Source organism: Meleagris gallopavo, chromosome Z, assembly GCF_905368555.1.
Source record: "Meleagris gallopavo chromosome Z, MGAL_WU_HG_1.1, whole genome shotgun sequence".
Taxonomy (NCBI): Eukaryota; Metazoa; Chordata; class Aves; order Galliformes; family Phasianidae; genus Meleagris; species Meleagris gallopavo.
In genome coordinates this window covers 2860227-2883168 of record NC_139435.1, presented here as the reverse complement: position 1 = coordinate 2883168, position 22942 = coordinate 2860227, and the positions used below count along the sequence as shown (strand labels likewise).

The 22942-nt window shown below is 39.8% G+C and overlaps 1 protein-coding gene across 1 annotated transcript in view; it reads left to right on the top strand.

Annotated features, from left to right (window-relative positions):
* Nucleotides 1-22942, top strand: part of SETBP1 (SET binding protein 1) — a 268893-nt gene that overhangs the window by 170526 nt on the left and 75425 nt on the right. The window contains exon 5 of the mRNA XM_085213603.1: nt 15994-19459. Within this exon, the coding sequence (XP_085069729.1) occupies nt 15994-19459 (3466 nt within the window). The remainder of the gene's footprint in view (nt 1-15993; nt 19460-22942) is intronic.

Here is a 22942-nt window from a genome sequence, read left to right as displayed (position 1 = left end):
GGCAAATAATTTAAACAGAAACCTATGACCTCTCCTATGTGTTTACTGGGGGTTTTGAGCTGCTTTGATGCCTCCTAGACACCTTTCCTAACTCTTGCATTAAGCCTTGTTCACCTGAAAAAGTCAAGCTTTACTAGGTTCCCATCAGGGCATATTGTTTGGAAGGGAGAAATTTTAGCTTCAGTTTACCAACAAAGAGCTCTAGGTTTTTACTTAATAAATGAGTAGACATAGCACATGTTAGTTAAAACCTGTGGGTCATCTACTGGCCAGGAATGCAGGCAAACCACTTACCAGAAGGGAAAGATGTCTCAGTTAAATCAGGACAGAGATCAGATGTCAGAGTCACTGGATGAACCATTCTTCATATTTTCTTGGAAAGAATTTTTCATTAAGATAAGTGTTTTTCAAATGAGGTGCTGCTTTATGATAGTCAAAAGTTCATTTCATCCTCCAATATTTTTGGTGGATTTTTTGTTTGTTTATTTGTTTTTGTTTTTGTTTTTCTTTCTAAACTGCTGCTTTTTGTCTTGTGTTCCTTTGAGGAAATAAAGTAGATACCTTCGCTTCAGCAGCAACACACCTGGAATTATGCTCTCCAAAAAACACCATAAGTAGGGGCCAAGGCCTGGTTCATGATCAGTGTGGTCAGAAGTCAGAGGTCAGACAGTGTCCTCTTTTTGCATTTTTTGCAATGATAAGATTTTGTGCTTTTTTCTCTGCTGAACCATAAGGCCTGGTGAAGAATCAAAAGACAGACAGAGTAAGGTATGCCTACCTCAAGCCACATGGAACCAAAGCAAAGCCTTGCTAATCTCACAGCAGTTGCCTACGTTTTGCTGAGAGGGTGAAGCAATGCACTGCTCAAAAGAAGGCAATGGGATTAAGCCTGTCTGGAAGCACCAAGAATGAATCAGACAGGAGAAAAGGATGCCTAAAGCAGGAGATGCTGCTCCATGGATAGCAGGCAGACAAACCAGTTGCATTTTTCTTGTGGCCAGTAGCTCTAATATGTGGCTAATGGAATATATATAACTCAAGATCTTACTGATGAATTAACCTCAAAACTGAACTGGTGTTTGAATACGAAGCTAGAAGTGTGAACATCTAAGATGTGACTAACTTGAATCCTGGTAACAGATTTTCTCTGTATCCAGATGTCCATTTGTATCACGTAGCATTTGCAGAGAGAGAGGGTGCAAGGAAATGTTAACCTCTGTTAACTTTGAAAATGGCTGGGTTTAAATTTGAATTGCACATGTAAGTTTGTTCTTTGCTTTCCAAATCTTTATTTGCCTGGGAACAAGACTGTGGTGTATCCAAGATTATCTGTTTTCTCTTCTATGGTTTACCTCAAAAAGGAAAGAGAAGTCTTTCATTGAAGAACAATTTTAATTAAGACTTTGTAATGGTAGAGCTTGTATGAAGAAAATGAAAAATTCTCTGCTTCAGGGAGGAGCGATGGCATCAAACATCCCCCAAAGGTTCACAGCTTACTGTATTCAAAACACGTTTTCAAAGAAGTGCATGGATCTCAACAAGAAATAATAATGATAGATGGAAATCTTGAAAGTATTGCCAGAAACAATTTAAGCTTCCAAACAGTTGTCTTGTTGAGAAATGTTTTAAGAAATTCTTTTGTCAAGGCATGGCTCAGCTCTGGTCTGGAGCTGTAGGAATGAAGTTAAAAGTATATTATTGGACACCAATGTAACTGGGGCTATACTCCTCATGCCTCCCTTCTGATAGCTAACTCCGGAACCTGAATTATTTGTTCAAATGCCTTATATAGTCAGTAGAGTGATTTAGGTGCTCTGATGTCCTGTCTGGAGGCCTTACCGATAACATGAGGAACTTGGGCTCCTCAACCAGGTGCTAGTAAAGGTTGGGTGGCCAAAGCTGTGACCTCAGTTCCCTGCTCTGACTGACAAGATGCATCAAGCTGGAGAGTCAATTCATGCAGTATATTCATGGGTGTTATTTCAAACCCGATCTTACATCAGACAAGGCTGGTCCAAGCTATAGTGTTAGCAACAAGCAGCTCAGTCCTGAGGAGCACTCGGATTTGAATCCTGTCCTGAATTTCTTATTTTGATCTCAATTCTATAATGTACTTTTTTTTATTATTATTCCTAGCTAGAAACCCAGTTTCTGGAAGACAAGAGCTGAAAGCGTAAAAGCTTTTCTTTAATCACAACTTTTTCATATTTTTCTCTAAGAAAAACCCTAGCCAGCAGCAGCCAACCCTGCTGAAATGTAGCCTCAAGTGTCCCCTCCCTCACAAACTGGAGGAGTACAACAAGTCTGCAAGGAAAGGAAACCTAATTACATTGCACATGTTCTAATTTAAGTTGCTGTGGGCTGCTGGGAGTTTGAGCAGCAGAAACATGAGGTCACTTCTTGCCTGCGACCATGTCTTTTGTGTGATGAAAAGTGTATAGACTTTATAGCTTTTCCTGGTGTAATTTCCTCAAAGACGGATGAGTGGGGATCTTGCCCACAGTCTGGACTTTCTTTTCTTGAGAAAAAAAAAGTCCATCTTTAAAATTAAACATCTAGCAACATGTACACACGTGCACAGACAAATGCATACAGTTGGGCAGGTAAAGCTTTACATATGTGTTGTGATCACAGATGCATGAATAATCCACTTTAATATCTCCAAAAAACTAAGGAACTTAAAAAATATCACTTGTGTAGCGTTTGCAAGACAGAAATGCTAGTCTTCTTCATCTGAACATATTCAAATCGCCACTGGCATTCTGTGAAAGCCTTTTTGCCGCTCTAAAGCACAGTTCCACATTTGCTCTGCTTTTGCAAAACAGTTTTTGCAGTTGTGGCTTTAATATTGATGGTCACTTCTGATGGAAAGTCATCATTTCAGCCAGCTTGGAGCCTTTTTATTTCCCCCCACACACTTACACACAGTCTCATATAGCAAAGCATCACTATGTTTGTTCTTCAGCTTCTGCCAGAGGAGTATGATTTTAGTGATAACATATAAAAAAGTATAAATACATGCAGACCGTACTTGCTGTGCAAGGGCATTTTTAAATATAGTTTCAATATTTATTGTTCTTTCCCTATCCATTTACATATAAACCAGAGAAGGCATACACTTCCTACAGGAAACATTGGTGGAATTCCTACTTGCCTTTTTTTCTTACTGTTTCAATTTACTGATCATTCTTTGTTATGTGCTTGTAGTGGAAGGTGTGTCTTATTACCATTGTCTGAATGACAATTCATTTATTTATCTGAAGTCACATTAATCTAGATTGCAAAATGCCTTGGCAATCTGAACTTAGGACCTTGGTCTTGGGAACCTCCATGGGCGTTTGAAAAAGTGAAGGTCAGGAAGCCCAATTTCTTCTGCTAGCACTGGTGGAAAAATGTGAGAAGACACTGGGTAAATTGCTGTACCTCAGTATTTCTGAATAATGACTCCTTCTTCCGTGAGTTTTTTGGGGATTCACTGTTGATAAAATTTAGATCGTTTAAAGGCTTTTTGCTCCATGTGAATGATGCAATGGATATCATTCTGAAGGCCATGATGAAAAATACATGTAATAAACTTTTGTTAGGTCAATTTTTTTAATAATACATCATTTACCAAAGTGTAGTCTTTGTGCTCACCACTGGCTTATCTTGAAACATTCATTTGATCAGTAGAAGTAAATCCAAAATATGTGTGGGAAAGGGAAACTCTGGAAAACTCAAAGAAGCTCTGTTTTTCTTCTTCTCTTCACTGCAGTTGTTATACATGCAGATATCTGGTACCCTCAGTAGTGCCTAACCTACTACAAGAGGAAAAAAACATAAGTTAAAAATTACTATAATAAGTCTTACAACCACCAGTCAGGGAAATCTGAAATTCTCAGATATCTGTAACAAGCTGAACAGTCTGTAGCAGAGGTGTGCACTGAACTAAAGTCTCCAGCACTTTAAAGTGCACATTTTCTAGCTCTGCCCTTTCCATAATATTCCACAGGGGCCACCCATTGCAACTGCTGATAAGGTCGCATGCAGGGTGAGTGATGAATCCGTGCTGATTTCAGAATGTTTTTCTATCTGCTTGCAGAAAATAAATACGCGTGTATCTTTGAGAGAAATCCTTGAAGAGAGAACGTGCGAGAGTAATTGCATTCCCTAGTCAAAAACAAAGAGAAAAAAAAAAAATAAATAGTAACTTAAAATTCAATGGTTTGAGATTTAGATTTTGTTGCTTATTGTCCCCCCCACAATCCTCAAAAACATTACTGAACGCTAAACATGACATTGGATACAGACAGACACTTCCAACATTTCAGAGGTTTTGCATCTGGGCTCCTGTTCCTAATAGCAGAGAAATGTAAACCAAATCAATATGTTCTTCTGTATTTAGGAAAGAAAAAACAGGGTTTTTTAGGAAAAAAATGGCAGCCAGTGCCTAAAAATGACCCCAAAGGTTCCTCATGTCTTCAGATCCAGGATGTTTTTATTTTGTGCACTTCCACAGATGTATGTGAGATTTAGATCCAGATTGGATATCAGACTTTGTGCCTCATTTGGAAGCTCAGAGCCAAATCTAAGTTAATCCTTATTTTGTGAGGACAGGGTCAGTCTGGAGGAATATATTACATTTATTCACCTCTTGAAAGTCCATGTGTGTGCACACTTAGCCAGCACAGAGGAATTGTTACAGGAATCACAACAACTTCCTCTATACATTGGTTTCCTGAATGCATTGACATGAATGTTTTTCTTTGCACGTGTTCATCTTCACTCTGGGGAGAAACTGCATCTCACTGGGCTTGTCAGGATGTAAAGGTCCTTCCTAGTAAATAAACTCAGCTGTACCATTGGGACAAGCTGCTTTACAACAGCAAGGAATATGGCAAGTGAAATGACTTGTTAAAAAATGTGAAATATTCTTTTTGGTGCCAAGGATGAGGAAGAATTGCTGGGATGAATCCAGAGCTGAGGTGTGTCTAGGGATAGAAATGATTCCAGGGGAAGAAAGAAGAGGCTCTGAGCAGTGAGATTTATTACACTGGGATATAGCCTCCCAGAGGAAGGGCTTGAAGACACATTGCTGGAATTGCTTAACACTTGGTTGAACAAAACACTTGAGGATATAGAGAGGATATATGGCCACAGATTTTCAAGGCTAGAAAGAACCATTGTGATCACTTAGTCAAACCTCCTGCATGACTCATACCAGGGGATTTGCCTAGATGTATTCCTGTCCAATATCTGTCATGCACTAATGCATATCTGTTTGAAAAAACACCCAGTCTAGATTTACAAGAAACTTCCAGTAATCGACAATCCATTGCCATGATAAGCTGTTCTCATGGTTATTTATGTTCTCTGTTAAATATGCAGGCTATGTTTCTGTCTTACTGTTGTTAGCTTCTGCACCTAACTGCTAAGCTGAAGGACCTGCTGTGACACTGTTGTCCCCATCTGAAGTCCCTTTGGTGTACCTCAAATGCTTGAACACCACTATCACCAGTGCCTTAACTCATCTCCCTCTCTCCTCCAGCACCTTTTAGAAAAACTTACCTTCTACGATCTCTACTGATGCTGATCCCTCAGAGTAAGCTATACTGGGAGAGGAAAAAAAATAAGATGTATAATTAGATCTAACTTTGCTCCCTTAGAAACAGATAAATACATGTTGATGTGTGAACTTTGTCTTTCCCTGTATGTATCACTTCCACTGTACTGTCTTTCCCTGATATACCCTTTGCATCAGGGTAGGGGATAGTGGACTGTAACTTTGGTGTCAGCATTTTTACGGAGTTACTCAAATCAAGCACACAGCTAGCACTTAAGAGGAAGTAATAACTGCACTGGGAATGGTTCTGCTTCATCAACGTGTAGAGTGAAGAAATGCATTTAGGTGATTTAGTAGAACACGGGCAATTAAAAGAGCAATACTCTGATGTGCTGGCCATACTGTACTATTTCTGTATGTAGTCTCAACGGTTCCACTCATAAGAGAGAACATACAGAGAGATCTCTGAATTTTTTTCCAAAGTCCAACAATTGAAGATTTTCTATGGATTAGATCACCTGCATCAATAAGCAAATCCTGAGCAGGACAGCTACAAGCTTTGCTGTTCTGAATACTAATCCCAGACCTGAATTCATACTAAAAGATTTTCCACCTGTTTAATTCAAACTCAGTGATGAAAGAATGGGGATTCAATGAGCTAAATTTTATCCCAAATTTCTTAGGTGAGATGCCAAAGAAACCTAGGAGGCCATTTAAGTACAAAGTAATGCTTGGTATGCCTTGCAAGCCTTCTTTTTAGACTGCTGTACCGTGTTCTCTCTTTTATTCCAGTCCATGCTGCTGTTTTATTTCTGTAGAAAACAAACCTAAAATTGGTCATGGCCTTTAAGTATTTCTGCTGTACCTTAATAAAAGTGTTGTGAAAATGGCTGAGAAAATCTTGAAAGTGTAAAATCAAAGGACAATTAAATCTTGGGTTCAACTCCCTAATTGATTTCCATTGGAGATTCACACTTAATAAAATATAGAAAATTGCATTTTATTTTGGCACATAAATACTGGTAGTGGAGACTGTGGCATTTAGAAGAGAGTATCACTGCACCAGAAAACTCACTTCAGCAAAATGATGCAGTCCAGTTGAGCCCCTTTTATGATCTGAGAAATGACTGTTTTTATAGCACACTAAATAAAACCTGCTATTCGAACTGGAGGTTTATTAGTAAAGGTGATTCTGTGATAGCTGGGGAGGGAGGAGGGGGAGGAGGCACAAGGAATGAACATCAAAAGAGAGACACGTGTCGTTCAGAAAAAGCGCAGAAATGCCCCCAAAATGTGATATCACTCATCATCACTCCGACTATCTGTGCCACTAAAATAATTGATGTCACCATTACAATTTCTTTGTTGCTTCAAAACATTATTGCTAGTTTGGTCACATTTCCGCTGATGGAAAAACCTTTGCTATGGGTGCAGTGAGGGAATTAGCAAAAGCGTCTAGGCGGAAGAGGTGGCTGTGGGGAACAACATATGGAAAATGATAAAATTGGTCCAGGAGGATTAGCCAGGGCAGTCTGTGACAATAATGCCACCCAAAACTGCTGCTTTTATGTTCTTGTAAGAGGATTTGCAGGTGGAAATTGGCATCCTCATAGAATGCACCTATGCCTCAGATGTCCCAGTTAATTGCTTGGTGTTTTTTCTTCAAACACAGCTGCTTAGGTGTGTAAGTGAACTCACATGGTGGAATACTAAAACTGATAATTATGGAGAGGGAGAGGTCATCATCTTTAGACTAGAAACAACCTGCTGTCACACCTCTGATGTCTTCAGTCTCCATAACAAAGCTTCCCAGAAACTGTGTCATGCAGTTGCTCTTGGTATGAGGAATATGGAGAAAAGGATTACATTTCATCCAAAACATCTTTAAAAAATGGGCACAGGGTACATATAAACTGAAAGGACGAATCTGAAATAATAGTTGTCCTGTGGCTTTTGCATATGGGTAGGTTTCACTGCATGCTTGCTTGAATTGTTAGGAATGACAGCATGAGAGTTTGAGGCTAAATGAGTGTGTTCCTATTCTCTTTCATCACAAGATAATTATTTTACTGATGAAAACCAAGGAGAATCCCATTCAGGAGATGGAGACAAGTTTTTGAGAGAGTCAAGAACATGGTATACATCTCACATCACCTGCTGGCTCTACAGAGAATGCGGTTTTAAGTTCGTAAGAAGTGGATCTATAAATTTATCATGCATGACATCTCCAGGCAGATTTTCCAAAAGGAATGAACCACCCACATCTTGTTGCGGATCAGTTTCATGTTTTCAGGGTGAATTGGTAGGGCAGGACTCACCCCTTGATGCAGAGAAGTGGAAAAACTTTCCTTCAGTATATTTAAACCCCTTTGCAAGTTTTCATGAGATTTAACCCAGATACACCAAATTGTTGTTCTGGCAGATTTCTGGACTTTGTGCTAATGCCATAGCACATGCAATACTTCATGCTAGACCTTAGCTGCAATCAGGATGCTTTGAAAGAATTAATCTGGTGGTCAGTAACTGCTAAACGAAGTGCATGTTAAAAGAATGATGAGCTAACTGACTGGAGCTCACAGCTTTTATGAGCTTTTCTAAATGCCTGTTTTCAGGTGAATTCTGCATCTCCTTGACATTCAAGGACTCAATTTATAATCAAATTATTTAACTCTAGTGGAAAGAAGCATTGGCCTCAATGGAAAAGCCATTAATAATTCCCCCACCCCTTGGAAAAAAATAAATGCATTCAGGATAAAGCTGCAATTCCTATAATAAATGAGGGATAAAAGAAATCTTTCAATGCAAATTAAGCACTGCAGGCTTTTAAAAATTACAGCAGAAACTTAGAGCACACAGCTGCTCACATCCTTATTTCCAATTTAGTAATCTGAGACGTGCTGAAGCATTAATGTTCCGGACAACACCACAGACATTTCAGAGATGCTTACTGCTACCATTTCTATAAAGCCAATAGAACTCCATCCATCTTGGGACCCTTCTGCCATTTGATTTTGCCCTCAAATGCAGAAGTTACAGAGGAAGGAGGAAGAGCATAAAATAGACAGTTAGACATGCAATTTTTTACTTGCACACTAGCTCCATGGGACTATAGCACTACTGACAGGATGGAAATACATTTCATTTATCAATATTAAAGCATTTGTGTCAGTGATGCTGTTAGATGGGTTCATTAGCCCATCTTTTGGACAAAAAAACCCAAGAAGTTTAGCAAGATATTTTCCTCTGCAAACCCCTGCTTCTTGGATGTAATCCCCAATTGAAACACTCACTTAAAACTCTTTGCACTGGTTTAAGGTCAAGCAAGGATTGAACCAGGGCTATCTCACCAAAACTGCATTAGTTCCATTATAATCCACCTTAGGTGGTATTTATTTGTTCTTTACCAGTTGCCTAAAGTTAGGCAGCAAAATGTGTTATGCTTAAACATGATACTTCAACTGCATTGTTATGTCAGTGGTGATGGGCTCTTTGTTGGAGATGACAGAAAAATCCCATTGTTTAGAGTTTTCCCCGACTTGGTGTTTAATATGCAGCCCTGAAAAGAACAGGGTTGTTAAACGTTTGATTAAAAAAAAAAAAAAGCATGTGCAGAGATGACTTTATTCTGCAAGTAAAGAATGATCGGCTACTAGCTCCAAATCTAACCTTTATAAATTCACTATCTGTTGCAAATTTACCCAATTAAAATCCTCAATTACTGTGTTTGGAAATTGAAAGTGTTTGGAATGCAGCTGAACACTGAAATAGCATGCAAATCATCATTTAAAGCAGTACCAAAATTAATTTGGAATAACTGTAGAATCTGATAGCTATAAAGGAAATCAGGATGCCTTAGTTGGAATGAAAAACTATATTATTTGCAATCATGTGAGCATCTTTAGACCATTCAGTAATCTCCGTGTATTGCTTTATTGTTTCTGTAAAGATAAGGGCTTTAGATAAACATTCTCAAAAGGGTTGCAATGCAAAAGCTTTTGTTTAATCAATATTTTTACTTAGTTATCTTGACCATGCCCAAGGTAAGAACCACAAGCTGCTTATGCTGCAGCAGCAAATAACACTAACTTTCCCATGGAACTTCACCTTTTCTGTATTGATATGATTACACAAATATCTCAGTTAAGACAGAGGTGTATAACAATGGCAGTGCAAATCTGCAGGGACCCCCAGCACCTTCAGTGGAACTCTTCTTGACGTGCACAGCACTGCACCACAGTCTGCTATGTTTATGTTCAGTGAATGGACACAAACAGTTGACGCTTTGCTTTTAATTAACCCACTCTTAGCCCATGCTGTGTCTTGCTCTCAAGTAGTCCCCCTGCAGCTTTGTGTTAACTCCTGCCTCTCTTTCGATATCTAATGAACGATCCTTAGTTGTGTGAAATGGTGGTGTTTGGGCCTTGTGCTATTGAAGATTCAGGGTTTTAAGGAAGAGAGTGAACTTTGGAAGTGTTGAATTTCATATACTGCTCTGGAAAATTCCCCTTCTTTGGGACAATAATGATGAATTTCATATTAATGCCTGATGACATGTTTTCTATCCACATTTTAATTGGAATTAAAGCCCTTGTATCAATTTTGAACTAGCTTCAGTGGAATTTCTCACAAGATGTTACTGCTGTTTCCCCTTCTACCAAGTGTCACATTCCAATTTGTGATCCCTCCTCCCTGATTACAGTCACTAAGGATATACAAGACTTCCTGAGCCCTTTTGGACACTTGCTATTATAAAATGAGCTGATTCAATCCTGATATAAATTGACCACAATTACTGCTAAGCCCATAAGTCATCAGACCAGAGCCAAGTTCCTCTAAACCTGGCATCTCCTCTACCTAGCATCTTTTATTTACAGAGTAAAGCTGCCTCTGGAAGGCTCAGAGCACTCACCAAAAGATGTGAACTGTCTCCAACCTTTAGTTTTGATTATAAGCTTCAAGTGTGCTGTTTTCAGTTGCCCCACTGGGACATGAGAGGAAATGCTTAGTTTCAGTTTTGAGCAAAAGTATGATCTGAGCTAGGATTATTTATTCATGTGCTGGAGCACGATATCTCAGACTTTTTCTTCCTCTCAAAGGGTTTTATTTTCCAGTAACTTATTTTCATGCATGTCTAGGATGTAGAAACTGAAGAGAAAGCTTTTCAAGAGGAACAAATTACCTGGAGTTTCTCCCATTTTTTGGAACTCCTTGTGAAGGACCAAAGCAACATCAGTTATTTTTAGAAGGCAGGTGCATATTGTATTTTCATCTTATCTTTACCGCAGCCAGATATATTCATTCAGTCCTAAAAATCTCAGGCTGACCTTTTGCCTCACCAAAGATCTGTTTTTTCTGCATGGTTTAGAAACCTTATCAGCCTTGTCTTTAATTTTTTCAAAACTGGAGCCTTGCCTTTTCTCAGATCGGGTTAGGTGCAAGGAAGGTCCAGTCTACATGCAAAACAGCTCCCTTAGCAGAATGCTCTGCCTGAGCTAATACACTTCTCTGCATGTCTTGGAAGCAATCTTATGACTCAGCATCAACCAGCCCAGGTGGCCAACAGACCAAACTCTTGCATAAATTAAAACAGTCGCCCCATTGATTTCCAATGAGATGTCAGCTCCTCGTTGCCAGAATTGCTACCAAAAATGCCTTTCAGGTTCCTAGACCACACAGAGGAATTGAACAATGCTTTTCTGAGATTCTTGCTTGATAGAGAGGCAGGAGTGGCCCTGAGAAAAGGCAAACATTTCCAAAGTCTCTAAGTGATATTATTTATTTAGGAAAGCCTTAATTTTATTTTATTTTATTTTATTTTATTTTATCTTATTTTATTTTCAGCCTGTGAAGAAGAAAACAAAGGGTAGTATGTCCCTAGAGCATACTGTGATGTGTCACTGTGGATGCCAATCCCCACAGACACTCCCAATGTTATTAATTTTTAAAACAAACTTGCTGATTGAGGTTCTGACTGCCTTTAAATTGTCTCTACAAGGAGACTGTGTACTAATTAACCCACAGAAACAATCAATGATGTACCTTTTTCAAGTTTCAGGGTGATTAGAATATGAAAATGAAGAGCACAATAGTGCAGATGTTTTAAAATCACAGCAGACAGCAATTAGTGACATGGGAACCAGCTGCTTATCTCTCCACATAAAGCCTCTTAATAGGGAATTACACTTGAGGAGCCATTACACAGATGGATCTGCAAATGATTTAAAGAGGGGGCGTAGTAGTATTAACTTTGATTTGCAAGCCAGATTCCTGACAAGCTGTATGTCAGAAATATATACCTCTGGATTTTTTTCCTTTTTGCTTTTTGAGCAAAAAGGTACCACACCCTGTAAGCAACTAGATTTGTTTCAAGTGATATCTATGTGTTTATTACTTTTCTTTTTCTTCTTTTTCAGTTACTTTTTTTTTTTTCTGTAGATTAGTTTGGATTTTTTTTCTCATGTTCATATTAATTTATTGATTTGGTTACTGGAATCTTTTCCTGCTTTCTGCTTTGGGACTGGAAATAGTATGTAATTTGGAGAGAAGCTCAGAGGGGATGTGGAGGCGGAGTGATATACCTAGTAGTTAAAATAAGAGTCCAAGAGAGACGGATTCAGCCACCAGGTACCTTTTATAGAGTAAGGCACTATTTGTCAGGAAGGTAGCTATGATATGTCTTTCCTTTTTAATGGCTGAGGCCTGCGTGCCTGAATAAAACTATCAAGATAAGTATATTGGTAGGTGCAGGGATACACAGGTCTGCCAAGGCAAGTGAAAGCACAGATTGCCATCTCCTTTGCTCTCTGTCCGACTCTCTTCGTTTGCCTGTAAACAGGATTTATCCTCCTTGTAAGTCTACCTACAACTACCTAAAGCGAGGACTGAAAGTCATGAGCTTGATGCTAAAACCATTTCACTAATGGTTAGAGGATTCATACGTCACTTTTTTTAGTACAAGTTTTAGCGTATACTGGATTGTGTTGCTCAAACTTCCTTGCAGTTATAAAGCAGAAGGTATTATTTTTACTTTTTAAAGGAAAGGTGGGGTTATAACCCATTAAGACTTTCTGGGAAACTGAATATCAAAAGAAATATTGACCAGGGTTAGTGATAAGATTATATGGGTTAAAATACATTTCTACTTTTCCGTCAGATGAAGGAAAACGGTCCTGGTCCAGAATAGTTAGCTGCTAAAGAAAATCTCTTTTAATGGAAGAGAAAACTACAAATAGAAGCACTAAAGTTTGAATTATTTTTAGGATATCATAAACGAAAAAGTAAACAAAAGTTAATCATTTCACTTTTCAGGAAAAAGCCCACTGTTCTTTGTAGTGGTCTCTAGCTGTGTTGCCATAGGAACTCTTTTTGAGTCAAAAGACCCTTACTATAGATCTGCAGTATATTACATGCTCACTGACAAATAAAATAATGAATTTCTGTGTAAGGTAGCAAGGTATAGTTTTTGAAGAGCCTCGTTTACTCTCACCAAGCCCCCCTTTGCTCCCCTCCCCTCTCAACAGCCCTGATATCCTCTAGTATCTCATCCCAGAGGTTAGATATATTCTGCTATCGCTTGTTTGTTTCTTAGGGTTGTGCTCACCCAGAAAGGCAAGATGAAACCTAACTGTTAGGACCAATGGGATCAGAAAGCAGTACAGGAAAAAATAAATAAAAATAAATAAATAAATAAATAAAAATAGTTTTTGCTGCATTACTTTCAACCAATTTACTAGTGCTTTTAAGAAGACAGTCCCCATGTATTTGATACAGCTTATGAAACCCAACCTACTGCAGCTGCATGCTCTCTGGTTACTTTGGTCTTTCCTGCAGAAGAATTATTTTGGGATGACATGGACATATCTGGCAGGAGAGAGCAAACTGTAAACGTTATGCTGGAAGGATATCATGAAGAGACCCTGTGGACTGCTATTTGCTACAGCAGATATATAGTTTGACATCCCATTTCAGAAATGAAGTTCTCCAATCCTGCCGACTGGTTGGTTTTTGAGGCCCTGTTAAAACTGGAATATTTATCTATGTGGTTAAGTGTCTCAAGCGTTGGCACTTTTGATGACAGAGGGATATCTTTCTCATGAACTGTAAGATTAATGTTGTGGTGGCCTGTGGTACTGGAGTAATGACAAGGCTATCATTAGGGATATGTTGGTAGTTGCATTACCATTTTATAGTGTGTGGAACAAGGAAATGAGACTGGAGGATTCAACTGATATATCAGCACTCATCTCTGATATACAGCTGGCCTCTCAATGCTAAGCCCTTATTAATGGCTTTAAATATAGAGATTATTGCTCCTTTTAAACCAGAGATTCCTGTGTGTGCAATGCGCTTAGAGGCACTGGGGTGTTGCTAGCTTGTGATGTTTTTTCTTGCTGTAATCACCTTCTCTTCTTCCAAATGAAATTGTTCCTGTTGTTTAGTTTTGCAGCTCAGCATTTTGGAAATAATGCGAGGGGAAAGAGTTGCTTTGACAGCAGCCATAGAGCTGAGATCTCTACCTTAGCACAGCACCAAGGGAGAGACCTCAACCCACTCAACCCACTATTTCCAGGCTTTTTTTCGGAGTCAGAAATTGTACACTGGAAGAATAAGTTCTGTGTAAGGCATGACAACATATTCAACTTCATTCTGGGGACATGGAAACAGGTGGACTGTGTTTTCCCTTGTATTTTACCCAAAGAGGACCTTGGTGTTGTGCTGTGGGAGCTGTGCGCCCCTAGGCCGCAGTGCGGCTGGAGCGTAGGAGGCTGCTGTGAGGAGGAGGAGGAGCTGATTTCTTCCCCAGGCCTATTTATGCTTTCAGCTCTTTTCTCAGGCTGAAAAAAAGGAAAGAAATGCCCGTGACATCTGCAGCTCCAATGCAGCTGCGTGCTTTCATTTTCTCACTCCACAATTCCTGGAAATCTCTGCTTTCCCTGAGCGTAGCTGGTCCATATGTACAACAGCTGAACTATCCACAGGATTTAAGAGTCCCCTATTACTCTGCAGACAATGGACCAGAACAACTTCATCATTACTGCCTATTCCAGAAAGGCCACATGTCCTTTTTCACGTGAATACTAAGGATACCTCACCATCAGTTTGCATATAAGACACGTGTTTGCTGGTCACTAAATAACATACTGTGGACTTGGGGTGTTTAGCACCTTTCAAATCCCTCTGAAATTGATCAAAATTTGAGGGCACCTAATTTCTCAGAGGACTAGGTCACAAGGAGCTCAGAACCATTTTGTGCTGACCCCAAAATCTCTGCGTCATACAACCCAAGCAGGGATCTAATGTAATGCTGCTGATAGAAACTTAATTGTAACAGCATGTTCGCAGAAACATGAGACACTTAGCAGTTGTTTTCTATTGTTCTTTCCTTAGTTACGCATTTATTTTAAGTCTCTCATCATTTATTTGGTATTCGGAACGGTGTTGATACAGTTTGTTGGGAACAGTTTGCTTGTTGTACTAGGTGCTCAAAATCAGTTGCACAGTTTGGTCCAGAGCTTTACAAAACGTAACATCTGAATATGACCAGAGAAAACAAATGGATAGAGGAGGTCAGTGAGAGAAAATAAAATGTTTGTTTGTTTCGTTGTTTTTTACACTTAAAAGAGTTTTGAAAAACTTATAGCTGTAAAGAAATATAATTTTCTTTTAATGAAGGAGGCCTGCCAAGAATAAAGTAGCCTTTATTTTGCACTGTAGAATACTTCAGTATAATTCTGCCCTTTCTGTTACCCCTGCAGTTTGAAGGCTTGCTGTCAGATTAAAAAGTGTGTTGAAGATGTCACTTACCAACAATGCAAATAGCAGATTATTAAAATATAAAGAGAATAATGCAAATCTTGAACTTGCCAAGCATGCCTCACACACTGGATGCTACGCTTATCATTTTTAACCACTGATTTTGTGGTGATGACTTCTATGTGGAAATTTAAACAAGTAGATCTTTGAGGATTTTGGCTTTGTGAGGAGATGAACTCACGGGTTTTCCTCTTGTTTGTTGTAGCTTCCTAGATAATTCTATATTCATGTTATTTACATCAGTGGATTTAATTTTGAGCATCAAGTTCTGCTAGGAATTATTTTTAAGGAAAAGCATTCTCACTGAGAGGCTAAGTTTCACCATTCATGCACTGGAAGGGAATATTTTACTCATGTTTTAAATTAAAAGTCAATAAAAGATGTTTCCTCTGCAATTTAGCATTTATAGAAATATTCCCATTGTTTTTAGAATGGGAAAACACACAAAACTTGTTTACAGTGCATGAATCTGAATGCAAATTTGACTGAAGTATAAGAACACTTTATAAAGGCTCCTAACTGTTATGAGGACTTTGGCTTAGAGCAGTTGTCATTCACTATGAAACCAGTGGTTGTGACTGGACTGAAAAACTAACTTTTTCCCTGATTTTTTTCTTTTTTCTTTTCTTACCTTCCAGGTTTATGACAGGCCACAGAAACATTCTACCCTGCACTATGATCCAGGCCTCCAACAAGACTTCACCAGTGATACCTTAAAATCAAAGCACCAGCAGAAAAGTAGCAACCAGCACCATCTTGACTGGTTGGCAAGCTCCAATACCGGATCCACTTCTCAAAGTTGCTTCATCAACACAGAACCCAGTCGAGAAGCTGTTAGTGCCACCAAGGTCACTCCTCCAGAGCCAGGAGTTTCCTTCAGTAAATCCCAAGCAAAGAAGTCCTGTGCCAGCAGCACGTGGGGGCAGCTGTCTGTCAGCAGCAAAGAGCTTGCCATTTGCAGTGCAGACCCATCACCCAACAACACTGGTGTGGCTGCTCAGCCAAGCAGTGCCTCCGAGTGCAATGGGCTTTTGCCTATTGGTAATCAAGACGGAGGTATGCAGCTGGAAGTTCCTGATCAGTCTGCTGGGAGTACAAAGAAGAAGTCCAGCAAAAAGGACTTGATATGTCAAACCATCCAAACTGCTGACATTGAGTGGGTGAAGAGCGCTCAGAAAGCGTTTGACAGCAAATGCCATGACAGCATGGAAGGAAAAAAAGAGTCTTATTCGATGGACAGTGTGTTGGATGCATCACCATCAAAACCAAATCCCACTTCTGCTAGCAGCTGTGAAAATGATACTAGCCATGTACGAATTACTATCCCAATAAAGTCTCCAACAACAGATACATCCAGCCACAAAAGGAAAAAAAGGCAGTCTACAAAATCTTCAATGGAGAAAGCTATCCAAGAGAAAAGTCTGCCTTCTGGGCTTGCTATGAGCAGTGAGGTGACAAACAGGACTATTTCTCAGTCAGAAGGGAATAGAAAAGATATTCGAGTCACAAAGCCAGGGAAAGTGATTGAAAATGAGTCCCCCTTAGCAGCTATTGACAGCAGTGTGCTTATTGACAGAGCTTCCCCCAACAGTGCCACCAGACTCAGAAAATCTGTAGCTGTGACATCTACTCTCCTATCCACTGATCTCCCCACAGCTAGTAAACTGTCTGAGGTCCAGCATCCCAAACTCACAGCTAAACGGCGATGGACCTGCAGCAAACCTAAATCTATCCTTCGGGAGACCTCCATGATAACATCTGAGAAGATGATGGTGGAACCTCCTTCAGCCTATCCCATCACGCCATCCAGCCCTCTGTATACCAATACAGACAGTCTTACTGTGATCACACCTGTCAAGAAAAAAAGAGGACGACCAAAGAAACAGCCTTTGCTTACTGTTGAAACCATTCATGAGGGAACATCCACTAGCCCAGTAAGTCCAATCAATCGTGAATTTCCAGGAACAAAGAAAAGAAAGAGGAGACGGAATCTGGCCAAGTTGGCTCAGATGGTCCCAGGAGAGGACAAGTCCATCAGTGATCTCAAGTTTCACAAAAAGGTTGGAAAGCTTGGGGTCTTGGATAAGAAGACTATTAAGACCATTAATAAGATGAAGACCCTTAAGAGGAAGAATATTCTCAATCAGATTTTGTCCTCCTGCTCCAGCAGCATAGCTCTGAAAGCGAAAATCCAGCCACCATCTAGTGCTGGGCCAACAACCATTGATGCCAGACTAGGGAAGCAGATCAATGTCAGCAAGAGGGGGACTATCTACATTGGTAAAAAACGGGGCAGGAAGCCAAGAGCAGAGCTGCAGCCTCAACCAGAAGAACCTAAGACAGCCATGAAGCACTCAAGGCCTGTTTCCAGCCAGCCAGAAAACCCAGCAGTGCCTTCCAACCTGCAGTCACTTGTGGCATCGTCACCAGCAGCTATTCATCCGCTTTCGACACAGTTAGCGGGGACTAATGGCAACCTTAGCCCTGCAAGCACTGAAACAAATTTTTCAGAGTTAAAAACTATGCCAAATCTTCAACCTATCAGTGCTCTTCCTACAAAAACCCAGAAAGGAATGCACAGTGGAACTTGGAAGCTGTCTCCACCCAGGTTAATGGCTAATTCACCTTCCCACCTTTGTGAAATAGGTTCTCTAAAAGAAGTTACACTGTCACCGGTGAGTGAGTCTCACAGTGAGGAAACCATTCCGAGCGACAGTGGGATAGGTACAGACAACAACAGTACTTCTGACCAGGCTGAGAAAAGCTCAGAATCCCGCCGGAGATACTCCTTTGATTTCTGCACCCTGGACAATCCAGAGGCTATCCCATCTGACACCAGCACAAAAAACAGGCATGGTCACCGGCAGAAACATCTCATTGTGGATAACTTTCTCTCTCATGAGAGCATGAAAAAGCCAAAGCACAAGAGGAAAAGGAAAAGCTTGCAAAACAGAGATGATATCCAGTTTCTGGCAGACCTTGAGGAACTCATCAATAAATTCCAAGTGTTCAGGATTTCTCATCGTAGTTACACATTTTATCATGAAAATCCATATCCCAGCATCTTCAGGATTAATTTTGATCACTATTACCCTGTGCCATATATCCAATATGACCCATTGCTCTATCTTCGCAGGACCTCTGACATGAAGTCTAAGAAGAAGCGTGGTAGACCTGCCAAAACCAATGACACCATGACAAAGGTGCCTTTTTTACAAGGGTTCGGTTACCCTATTCCCAGTGGGAGTTACTATGCACCCTATGGAATGCCTTACACATCAATGCCTATGATGAATCTTGGTTACTATGGTCAGTATCCAGCTCCTTTGTATCTGTCTCACACGCTCGGAGCGGCTTCCCCATTTATGAGACCTACCGTGCCCCCACCCCAATTCCATGCAAGCTCTCATATGAAGATGTCCACCACTGCCAAGCATAAAGCAAAACATGGAGTGCACCTACAAACACCTGTGGGAATGGGCCTTGGAGACATGCAGTCCTCTTTGGCTCCTCCAAAGGTTGGAGGAACAAGCCTTTCAAGTGGCCGACTTCACAAAAGGAAACACAAACATAAGCACAAGCATAAGGATGAGAGGATACTGGGGACACATGAAGATCTGAGTGGTCTCTTTGCTAGCAAGTCCACTGGCTTCTCCAGTCACTCTATCAATGAAAGGCTAAGTGGCTCAGATAAAGATCTCTCCTTGCTCAGTGAAAAAAGCAAGCATAAGGAGAAGCAAAAGCACCAGCATTGTGAAACTGGACACAAAGGCTCAAAGAGCAACTTTGAAGTGGATACGCTGTCTACCTTGTCACTTTCTGATGCCCAGCAGTGGACACAGAGTAAAGATAAAAGTGATTCAAGCAATGATCCCATTGACTCTTGCACAAAGAGATACTCTGGTAATACTGAGAGTAATGCAAGGTCAGAGTCCCTGGACATGTTTGGTGAAATGAATTCCTCGAGTGAGAAACGGGATAATGATGGAAGTGGGAATAAAAGAAGAAGCTTTGAAGGGTTTGGAACTTACAGAGAAAAGGACATTCAGCCCTTCAGGATAAATAGGAAGGATAGAAGTATTTATGATTCTTCTGCCTCTTCTGGTAAGTTCTGCTTTATTTTATTTTATCTTACTGCACTTTAATTTTAATGCTGAACAGAGAGACTTGCGATTTTCAATAATTATATTCAAGTCATTCACTTCTCTGATTTTTTGTAATTGATTCTCATTTTCCATCCAGACTTTAGGGATACTGACAAGAAAGCTGGCCACATGTTAAGTTGAGACCTACACAAGTATTTGGGTTCTTAGACAGCATTTATGAATATTTCTTTTCACCTTGCTTATTTATCCTTGCTTGTTGCACTTCTGCCAAAAGTCCCCCCATCACGTTCTACAACAGCAACAATTACAAAACCTGCTGGCAAAGCAGGCAACTCTCTTACTCAGATCTAATGTCTTAAGGTGATAGTTGTTGCCCAGCCTTTGGGAGTACAGCCACAGCACTGAGCAGAGTTTCTTTGCTCTCACCCACAAAGTGTACAAGGTCCATTTGTTGAAGAGCTGAGAAAGATGTATGGGAAGTTATGGAGCTGGATCAGTATTCTGTGACTGGTATGGTGTAGCACTGATCCAGAGGGACCTGGGATGGTGATGGCTACAGTGAATATTTAGAGTCCCTTGCTACAATCATTGTGTGAATCTGTCACTTCTAATTGTAAAATAATTATCCTGAAATCAAGTGGCTGAAAGAAGGGACTAGTGTCATGGACACAATAAACCCTGACTGACTATGAAGAGTTTGAGGATGTATGACTGGGTTTATAGGAAAGGAAAAAACTCTTTTGGATACTAAGGACATCCGATCCTCTCCCACAGAGTTGAGAAGGGGGAAAAGAATCTGAATCTTGCCTGAAAGACTGAACTGTACTTTACAATAGGGAGCTGCCTTCATGATGACGGAGGCAGGTGTTTTGCTGAATTTAGCTTGGGAGCAAGCCCAGTGCTCCTGCGCCACCATATATTTATCACAGAGGAGGTTTCATACCTGCTGGGGAAAGGGTGAACTTTACTGAAACAACCAGCAGTAGATGAGATTCCGAAGTTCTAGAGAAAAGTTTCAAAGAAACATAATTTAGCCTCAAAAATAAAACAAACAAACAAACAAAGAGAATCAACAGAGAACAGAGAAGGAGCAGAAAATGTGTATAACCTGCCAATGTGAGCCTTTCCAGATTTTTATTGAATTCTATCTGATTGAGATCCAAAGACTGCTCATACTTAAGCCATTTAGACCTTTCCATTTCCTTCATTGAGTCAAAGATCTGGGCTGTTATGATGAAAATCAGTCTGAAATGGGAGCTTATCCCATGAAAACTCCTCCGTTTGCTATATCATACAATATCAGACTAGTTGTGATACCCAGAAATGAGAAACAAGAAAATGTTGGAAAGAGACTGAATTCAAACCCAAGTTATATGAGAATTCTTATATGCCTGTCAAAGAACAAAATCATTCTCCAGCAAGCATTTTGTAAGTTATTGCAGCAAGGAAGTTGTGCAGCAAAAAAAAGTCTTTGGAATTTTTGATTAGGTTATTTCTATTGTCTATTGAAAGCTATTAATTTCACAGTTTGATAACAGTCGGATTTTTACCCTCTGCCTTCTGAACAGAAAATGTCTGCTAAGTCTGTTTTTCCAGCTTAGTACATTTCACTCAGGCACAGAAACTGACAAGAAAGAATTAGCACTGGTGAACCCAAATGCGTTTTCAAAGTAGGGATGTGATTCCCACCAGGCTGATTTGGAAGTAGAATTTGCTAAGAAAAAAATGCATTTCCTGTCATTTTCCTTCTGTTTATTTGACCATGAGGATGAATAAGATGGAGGTCTTGCAATAGGATCTTCATCAAATTTGCTATCTAAACTTTTTAAATTGTTTCTCATTTACACAAAAATTATTTTTATTTATTTCTAATTTACATGATTACAACTGCACATCATTCTCCATGACCTAATCCATCAAGTCACAGATTATGAACTGGTTTCTTCATTGTTAAGCTATTATTTAGATGGAAAAATCATCAGCAGTTAGCTAAGCAAAGCCAGCTAACCAGAGCCATACCTTGCATTGCAAGGAAAAATGCTAAAACTAAGTGTCTCTTCCAAGAAAGATCTGGAGCCAAGACTGCTCATTAAAACCTAGGAACATCTGTCTGCTTGTGACTGTCTAAGATCTCAATGCAGCTTTTTTTTTTTCCTCTCTGCCTTTGACCTTCACTGGGATTCCCAACAGAGGTCCGTATTTGAGTCTAGCCGTAGCTATTAACTGGTTCCCACTGAGGAGGGATTAAACTTTTCTGTGATAACCTTGGCATTCTTTCTCCTAATTCACCTTGCTTTTCCCTGAGGTGGCTAAACACTGATTGACTAATCTTTAAAAAAAAAAAAAAAAAAAAAAGGTAAAACAAGGGAGGGCAGGGAGGAAATCCTATGAGAGCATACAGCTCTGCCCCAGGAGGCAGTTCCTCAGCCTGATACTTCTTGCCATTCAGGATTTGTCATATTTTGCTATATAAAAATACTATATAACAGAGATAAGAAGAGACATCCTGAATATTCAGATGAAAGCTGAAAATAGATTTACATCATGATTTCAGTGTTATATTCACTACATGGGCATTTTGGCATGCTCTGTAATGACATTTGCAACTTCATAGAATGTTGCTGGAGTTGAAATATGGAGCAAAATCTACCCACGCTTTGTTGAGGTATCTGTGATAAGGGTGATGATAGAACCAGTTAGTGCTCTTCAGCATTCAAGCACAGTAATTAGCTTCAGTGCAGTGTGCTGGTTGCAAGCACCAAGGTTGTGTATTTTTTCTTTTTTATTGTTATTTTGTTTAGAACAGCACCTAGCTACTCATAGGTCATGTGTATGCCAGATAACCTTAAAGCCTACATATACTTTACAATTTAGAAAGATCAGAAAAGTTGTTAGACTTTCTTTCTGGAAGAGCTGGAAATGTTTACCAGAGTGAAGAATCACACAGGAGGAGTGCCAACTTCCTTGGCCGCAGCAAACATCCGTGATCTGCACTGGGCTGTCACTGGGTATTCAGTAAAGGGGAAATTCTAACTTATTTTACTCATCCTGGGACCTCTTGTGTTTAAAAGTGCTCTGCAAATGTATATGACTTTCTATATGCTCTGCCTGTTTCTCCATCACTATTCTGGATATTCTCTTCATAATAACTAGATAAATACTCCATCTTTCTTCTCATCCTCTGCCTGCAACCAGTTTCTTCCTGTTGTATTTTTCAGAAATTAAAATTGCAGCTAATATTCCTTGTGCTAACTGAAACTTGCTGCATTTAAAAAGACTAACTGATAACACTTTAATGAACCCTACTTGCTTACTTAGCTAATATAGAAGATGAGATGTATGGCATTGGTCAGCTCAGTTGGAAAGGATCTATCAGAAGGTGATTCAGATTCTGCATTGCCTACACTGTCACTAAGGTACATCCTAAAGAGATCTCTCCAGCTGTGTACACTAAGCATTGATTCAGTTTTCTCTCTCCTCC